The 8102-nt window shown below is 46.0% G+C and overlaps 1 protein-coding gene across 4 annotated transcripts in view; it reads right to left on the bottom strand.

Annotated features, from left to right (window-relative positions):
- Window positions 1–2154: 2154 nt before the first annotated feature.
- LOC133135576 (peptide methionine sulfoxide reductase MsrB-like) overlaps window positions 2155–8102 on the bottom strand; it is a 6260-nt gene continuing 312 nt past the window's right edge. The window contains exons 1-7 of one of the 4 annotated variants that reach the window (XM_061252686.1): window positions 8083–8102; window positions 7132–7295; window positions 5419–5527; window positions 4444–4521; window positions 3555–3583; window positions 3079–3176; window positions 2155–2566 (exon numbers count right to left, since the gene is read on the bottom strand). The exon at window positions 8083–8102 is cut by the window's right edge and continues 312 nt beyond it. In XM_061252686.1, coding sequence (XP_061108670.1) covers window positions 2423–2566; window positions 3079–3176; window positions 3555–3583; window positions 4444–4521; window positions 5419–5527; window positions 7132–7295; window positions 8083–8102 — 642 coding nt within the window. In that variant the 3' untranslated portion in view covers window positions 2155–2422. Of the gene's footprint in view, window positions 2567–3078; window positions 3177–3554; window positions 3584–4443; window positions 4522–5418; window positions 5528–7131; window positions 7296–8002; window positions 8022–8082 lie in introns of those variants that run through there. The other 3 variants (XM_061252689.1, XM_061252688.1, XM_061252687.1) reach the window with 3 other exon arrangements.

Raw genomic sequence — 8102 nt, 5'->3', positions numbered from 1 at the left:
AGGTTTTCCAAAGCAAAGCTAAATTAACGGAAAGAAGGGCTGAACCACAGAAATGGTACGTATATATTCACTCATACATGTAGTGCAATAGGTTCCAAACCTTAAAGCCATCTCAGTCTCACAAACTTGCCCAAACTAAAGAAAAACGAAAATATTGTGTGAGATCAGGGAATGGCTGAAGTGTTAATGTTATTGCCACAGTCTCGGTGACAGAGGAGGTGAGACGATGCAGTTGGCTTTGATGATTCAGTTGGTTTTAATCATGCAGTTGGTTTTGATGATGCTGTTGGCTTTAGGCGCCTCAGTGGCTCAATCAGGGAAACCAGGTAATCCAGGAACACTGCAGCTTTTGGGCCAGAAGGGTTTCCAGACGGACATTTTTCAAATGATTTGCAATTATTTTTAATAATGTAATGTCCGGTCTGAGTAACTGATGGAAACAGACCAGAGTGTCAATCACAGTTCACATGTCAATCACAGTTACATTTTTTTACATTTTACATTTTAGTCATTTGGCAGACGCTTTTAATCCAAAGCGACTTACAAGTGCATAGGTTCTACCACAAGTCAAAGCATCACATCCATAACTAGGAAAATACACCTGGACTGCTGTTCTAAACATATAGTCATCATCATAAGTGCAAAATTTTTTATTTTTTTTGGGGGGGGTTAGACAGGGATAGGGGTATCAGAAGGGGGGGGGCGGGGTAAATCAGGAGGGAGGACTAAGGTAGAGTTTGAAGAAGTGTGTTTTGAGTCTGCGTCGAAATAGGGGGAGGGATTCTGCTGTCCTGACAGTGGTAGGCAAGTCATTCCACCACTGAGGAACCAGAACGGAAAACAGGCGTGAACGTGCAGCTCGACCGCCAGGTGCTCGTAGTGAGGGAACCGTAAGGCGACCAGAGCTGGCAGACCGGAGTGGTCTAGCTGGGGAGTAGGGAGTGATCAGGGATTGTATGTAATGTGGGGCAGTCCCCTTAGCAGCCTGAAATGCCAACACTAGGGCCTTGAATCGGATGCGTGCGGCAATAGGAAGCCAGTGGAGGCCAATGAGAAGCGGGGTGACATGAGCCGACCTGGGCTGACTGGTGATCAGGCGGGCTGCAGCATTCTGGACCAGCTGGAGGGGCTTGATGGCGCACGCTGGGAGACCGGCTAGGAGGGAGTTGCAGTAATCCAGGCGGGAAATGACGAGCGCCTGGACTAGGAGCTGGGTGGCTTTCTCCGTCAGGAGATGACGGATGCGGCGTATATTAAACAGAAAGAACCTGCAGGTTCAGTTCACATGTCAATCACAGTTCACATGTCAATCACAGTTCACATGTCAATCACAGTTCACATGTCAATCACACCCTTATCTGACACGGTCCCCTCCTCCCCCAAAATCTGAGAGCCTGTGGATTTGTTCCGTGATTAGGCGTCCGTTACGTACGTGGCCCGATTTGGACAAAATGTGGAAACTCTAAGCCCAAACAGAAAAGCCCTGCCACGCTATAATGGAAACAAACTGGCTAAAGCGACCTTCCCACGCACAAACACGTTCCTTCCTGCAGTCAAAACACACAAGATTCATATTTCTTACAGCTGTTACCGCCCGAGAACCCCTCGCCTTATGATAGTAGGAAGGACCCAACACGTGAAACAACAAGGCGTTTAAATAACTGCCATTAAAGGCATCAACAGCAACAATAGACGTCACAATTATTTAATTTACGGACAGGTAAATTTAAGTGGGCGAATGACAACAGCAGCCCCAAGGAAGATGAAACACAAGTGCACAGCAGTTTGCAGGTGGATGTTGAATTCGACCACAGGTAGGGAAGGAAAAGAAAGAGCTCTCATCACAGGACTGCTGCAGGTTACATGCCTCAGGGAACCCCTGGCCTCACACTGCCAGACTGCATAACGTCTGCAGCCATGATCCCACACTCACGTGTGTGATTCTGGGCAGCAGAGAGTAAGTGCTGTCGACCAGCGTTTCATAAGGTTCTGTTCCACTGAAAAAAAATCTAATTTTCAGTCAAATTTACCTTTTCCTGTTTACTGCTGCAAATCATTCCTCAACTATTCAACTTTCAGGTTAATACCACCTTTTGGACGATTTCGACTCATTAATTGATATATATATATATATATATATATATATATATATATATATATATATATATATATAGGGCATCTTTTTAACACTGTATATCTTTGGAATAAATTTTCTCAAAACCTGATTTTGGATGATTTTACAGGATCATTTCTCAGGCTGTGTGAGGTGGGTCCACAAAGAGAAATGAAGACGATGGACCTGTGGAAACCACCCGGCCCCACAGACCCTGCGGCGGCCCCAGGGAGGTCCGCCCGACCCCTGACTGAGCGGACCTGGCCCTCGGTGCCCCTCTGGGACCGGCCCCCGCTCCCGCTCGCCCGCTCAGGACGTTCCCGGGCTTTTCCCAGGCGTTCCGGGCGGCGCGGCCTCCTTGGGCCGGAAGTCCAGGGAGGCCGAATTGATGCAGTACCGCTGTCCCGTCGGGAGAGGGCCGTCCTCAAAGAGGTGTCCGAGGTGGGAGCCACACTGCAAACCACGAGCCCAGCGTCAGAGTCACACGCGCACACACACACACGCGACGCGCGGGGTTCTCAGAGGTCACACGCACACACACACACGCGACGCGCGGGGTTCTCAGAGGTCACACGCACACACACACACGCGACGCGCGGGGTTCTCAGAGGTCACACGCACACACACACACACGCGACGCGCGGGGTTCTCAGAGGTCACACGCACACACACACACACGCGACGCGCGGGGTTCTCAGAGGTCACACGCACACACACACACACACACACACGCGACGCGCGGGGTTCTCAGAGGTCACACGCACACACACACACACGCGACGCGCGGGGTTCTCAGAGGTCACACGCACACGCACACACACACACACACACGCACACGCGCACACTCGCACACTCGCACACACACACACACGCACACACGCACACACGCACACACACGCACACACACGCACACACACACACACGCGACGCGCGGGGTTCTCCGAGGTGACGACGCGCGGGCGAACCTGAGAGCAGCAGGTCTCCGTGCGGAGCATGGCGTGGGAGCAGTCCTCTGTCAGGATCACACACTCCTCATCGATCACATCGGAGAACGACGGCCAGCCTGAGCCAGTGAAGAACACAGCGCAGCTGATGAAACGCCACATTGATAAAAACTCTCTGTCGACACCATTTCGTCCACCACGGGTCCTGAGGAAATGGCTTGTCTACACACCCTTTCCATTCCATGGTATTACACATTAAGACATAACTAGCTCACTAAGTCCTAACAGTAGATAAGTCTAATCTGATTCTGTAAGCACATCGAAAAGCTACAGCAAACGAAAGTAACCAGTTTTGGAATGGCCTAGACAAAGTCCAGGACTAGATGAGGGTTAGTTATGTACTAATATGTACAACCAAAGAAGTGAGCATGTCATTTATTTTCACTGTAAACCACCATATCTACTTCATGTGCCATCAGCACTGATGAAAAACATACCTGAACCAGAGTCAAATTTCTTATCAGACCTAAAAAAGGAAAGACAACACTTAGAAGATGCATTTGCATCCCTTGACATCATATTATACTGGATGTGCTCTATTATATAGAGCACAACCCAGCATATATACAATTCATAACCAATACGAGAAACAGCCCTCACTGCAACAGGACCACTTCTATAGATGACCACGGACACGGACAAACTCTCTCTCTCGCACGCACGCATGCACACTCGCTCACTCACTCGCTCTCTCACGCACTCACGCACTCCACACACACTCTACACACACATTTAATTAAAGCCAGAGAACATGGCTGAACTCACTGGAACATAGGTGTGTCACACACAAACACACTCTCACACACACACACACACACACTCTCTCTCTCTCTCTCTCTCTCTCTCTCTCTCTCGCTCTCTCTCACACACACACACACACTTGGCTGAACTCACTGGAAGAGAGGTGTGCCACACACAAACACACTCTCTCACACACAAACACACTCTCACACACACACACACACACACACTCTCTCTCTCTCTCTCCCTCTCACTCACTCACTCACTCACACACACACACACACACACACACACACACACACACACACACACACTTGGCTGAACTCACTGGAACAGAGGTGTGTCACACACAAACACTCTCTCTCACACACACACACACACACACACACACACACACACACACACACACACACACACACACACACACGGCTGAACTCACTGGAACAGAGGTGTGCCACACACAAGCACTCTCTCTCACACACTCTCACACACACACACACACACACTTGGCTGAACTCACTGGAAGAGAGGTGTGCCACACACAAACACTCTCTCTCACACACACACACACTTGGCTGAACTCACTGGAAGAGAGGTGTGCCACACACAACACAGGTGTAGGTTCCTTCTTCGTGATGCTCAGAGAACTCCCCAGTGAAAGCCCTGTGACAGGATGTGATCTCAGTCAGGCCTAACAGCTCAACAAAACAATCTGCTTCATCACTCGAAAGACACCGCATGCGCTAATATTCATTAAGTAGCTCACTGGCCAAAACAATTCTCCCGCAGAATGATGTTTTTGTTGTTGGCCAATAATATAAACCTAGTAAATATAAACTCTGAGCACTTTATTAGGTATTTATTAGACTTATATTTTAGACTTATTGGTCTTCTGCTACTGTAGCATATCCATTTAAGAGGTTTGACATGTTATGTGCTCATAGATGCTCTTCTGCATACCACAGTTGTAATGCGTGGTTATTTCCTGTCAGCTTCGACCAGTCTGGCCCTTCTCCTCAGATCTCTAATTTCTCGCATTTCTGCCTGCAGAACTGGATGCTTTTTGCACCATTCTCTGCAAACTCTAGAGACTGTTGTACGTGAAAATCTCAGGAGATCAGCGGTTTCTGAGATACTCAATCCACCCTGTCTGGCCCAACAACCATTCCACAGTCAAAGTCACTTAGATCACATTTCTTCCCCATTTTGACAATTACTCTGAAAAACAGCATGCCTTTATGCATTTAGTTGCTGCCACATGACTGGCTGATTAAATATTTGCATTAAGAATCTTATGTACAGGTCTACCTAATAAAGTGCTCACTGAGATAAATAGATGTTTGGGTGTGACGAGGAGTTAAAATGGCTCCCAATTGACACAGATAACAAAGGCATTATTATGTCACAAATAGTTGGGAGAATGTTTGTTTAAAAAAAAAAAAAAGTGTGATGCATTACCAAAATGGGTGAAAAAGAAAATGAAGATATGCAGGGCGTTCAGAATCAGTCCAAAGAAACAGAAGCGAGCTCTGTAGGTACGTGACCCTGAGGGTACCCCACCTTTCAGTGCCCCGTTCCTGGGTGACGCTGTACTGGAGGGGGGTAAGGCGCTTGCGCAGGTCCTCCTGGGAGAACTCCACAGGCGTGCTGCTCTTCCAGCGACGGGCCGCTGAGAGGGCAAGGCAGCGGGACACAGGAGAAATGAAAGGGCGCATGCGGCCACTCTCCAGAGTGCGGGAGAGTTCGTGCATTCAAGATGCTAACGATAGCCAACATATTCAAACTGTTTTCTGTTCGCCACAAACGTTAGCTAACAGTTGGGTAAAAGGTACTGCGCGGCGACGAGAGAGCAAACGTTGACAATCATATGGCTGTTGTAGTACACTTTAATCAATGCAATATTTGTTCTAAATCACAGGTAAGAAACAGATCAGCTCGCTGGCATTGTTATACCCAAAGTCGCATGCGTTTGTAGGAAAAAGGAGTTTGTGGCGAACGAAATGGAATGTTCATTATAAATCGTTAAACAGAAGGCGAACCGTCTGTTGCAAACATAGTTCGCCCCAAACGTTCGCTGCAGTGAACACACGTCTAGTATTCTGCACTAACGGTCAACATCCACACTTTGCACCCCCTTGTGTCAGGAGGCTCAAAAGGGTAAAATGACCACTGAACTGCAGTAGTTCAATGGACGTGAAACAACATACGATTATTGGCGTCTTTAATGGTTTCTTGCTTTCACAACCGTTAGTGCTTCGCAATCATCCAAAAGAAGGTTTCCTCCATTACCACTGGTAAAAGTGGAAATTTCGCATATAGCTGGCTCCACCTTCTGGTATTAATTCATACTGCAGTTATGCATTTATTGCTCCAGATTCAATCTAAATGCACTTCATATAAGCAATACACCAAGAAATAACCTTTTATTATTATTTTTTTTATTACCAACATTTTTAATGACTTGAGCGAGTGTTTTCTTACACTACACTACACTTTTCAATGGTTGTTCACATATAGTAGTGTTTTTATAAACTGTAATACTAGGTTAAAGTATGACTGACAATGCAAGCAACATCAGTCTTCACAGGCAAAACCCAAGGCTAAAACCAAGAGTAGACATTCAGAACTATTTATTGTTTACCAAATCGAACTAAAAGGACACATCAGGGCAACACGAAACACCTGTCAATCACTTGTTCCAATACTTTTGCGCATCTAAAAATTGGGTGGTCTGATACAAAAGGTGGCATGTTTTATTAAGTTGTTCAAGAAATCTAGATAAAATTTCGGATCAGTCATCTAATGTACATCCTTTGACCTCAAACTCAATTTTCTTCAGTGTATAGCAAAAACGAAGCAATTGATCTTGCCGTTCCAATACTTTTTGAAGGGACTGCATGTGTATGCGACCTACAATAATTCCCCACCGCCAAGTTCCAGCCATAGGTTTCTGCCTGAAGAGGCCTGTTCATTCTAATTAGTTCAACAGTTAATTCGTCATAGTAATGCGTCCGAATCACACTATTGAGTATACAAGTTGCAACTTGTATACTTTATAGTAAGCAAGTAAGCAGATTTCGACACAGCCATAGGGTGCGTACCAATACGCAAAAAAGTAAATAAAATACATCCTCCTTTCTTCCAAGCGTCTCCACCCTCCATATTTCTGGACAGGAGACGAGGAGGAAAGGAGGATGCATTTTCCGAGTATTGGGACGCACCCACAGACATCGTACTGGTATAACAATGCGACGGGGTGGTTAGTCACCATACCTAGCGTCGCCACGGACATCCTGTGACGCCGCACGGCGGCGTTGTGGGTAATTATCCCATGTCTCCGGACCAGGTGCAGGGCTGCACTGCCTGCCCGCCTGAACAGGACGTCCATCAGTCCTGAATCGAGGGGTTCGAGGGAATTAAGTCCAGAAGCGAGCAAACTGAGAGATGGGAGAGGTGCAGAGTCACAGGATAATGAAATAAATGCCATTATGAAATATGAAAACATCCTTGGACTTAAAATACACCCTGGCGTAAAATACTACGCATTGACATAAAAATAAAAATAAAAATCGTACATTAAATACAACATTCCAGATCACAGGTACTTTATATGCTCAAATAAACGGCAAAACTGGTTTCGTGGACATGGATTAAGCCTAGTCTTAGACTAAAAACTTTTTTTTACAATCTACATTGCCTCTTTTTGTCTGTCTAGGACTAGGTTTAATCCATGTCTGTGTAACCATTTTTACATTTACATTTTAGTCATTTGGCAGACGCTTTTAATCCAAAGCGATTTACAAGTGCATAGGTTCTACCATAAGTCAAAGCATCACATCCAGAACTAGCAAAATACACATGAAATGCTGTTCTAAACATAGTTGTCATCGTAACCGGCACATAATCTAGGATACAAAAAGTGATCAAGTCTAAAATACCATTTCATTTTTTAACACGCAAGTATACGTAAACATCTCGTGTAGCCTGGTAAATTTTGCTGCGTGTGAAGGCGAATTATACAAGAACCCACACCAACGAAATGGCTAATTACATTTTTACCACTAGCATAACGATATGTAATAACTTGGAAGGTTGCAACGGAACAGGCAATGTCACTATTTGAGTGTTTCACTGGACTGCTAACCTGCGGTAGTAGTTTAACTGAAGTATTTAAAAAGGGAGAAAACCAGGTCACTACAAGTAGCGACATTTCAATACCGTTACCGTTTAAGCTCCAGTGGCAT

The sequence above is a fragment of the Conger conger genome, chromosome 8, assembly GCF_963514075.1.
Source record: "Conger conger chromosome 8, fConCon1.1, whole genome shotgun sequence".
Taxonomy (NCBI): domain Eukaryota; kingdom Metazoa; phylum Chordata; class Actinopteri; order Anguilliformes; family Congridae; genus Conger; species Conger conger.
The sequence above is the reverse complement of the archived record's forward strand: the minus strand, read 5'-3'. Positions and strand labels throughout refer to the sequence as shown.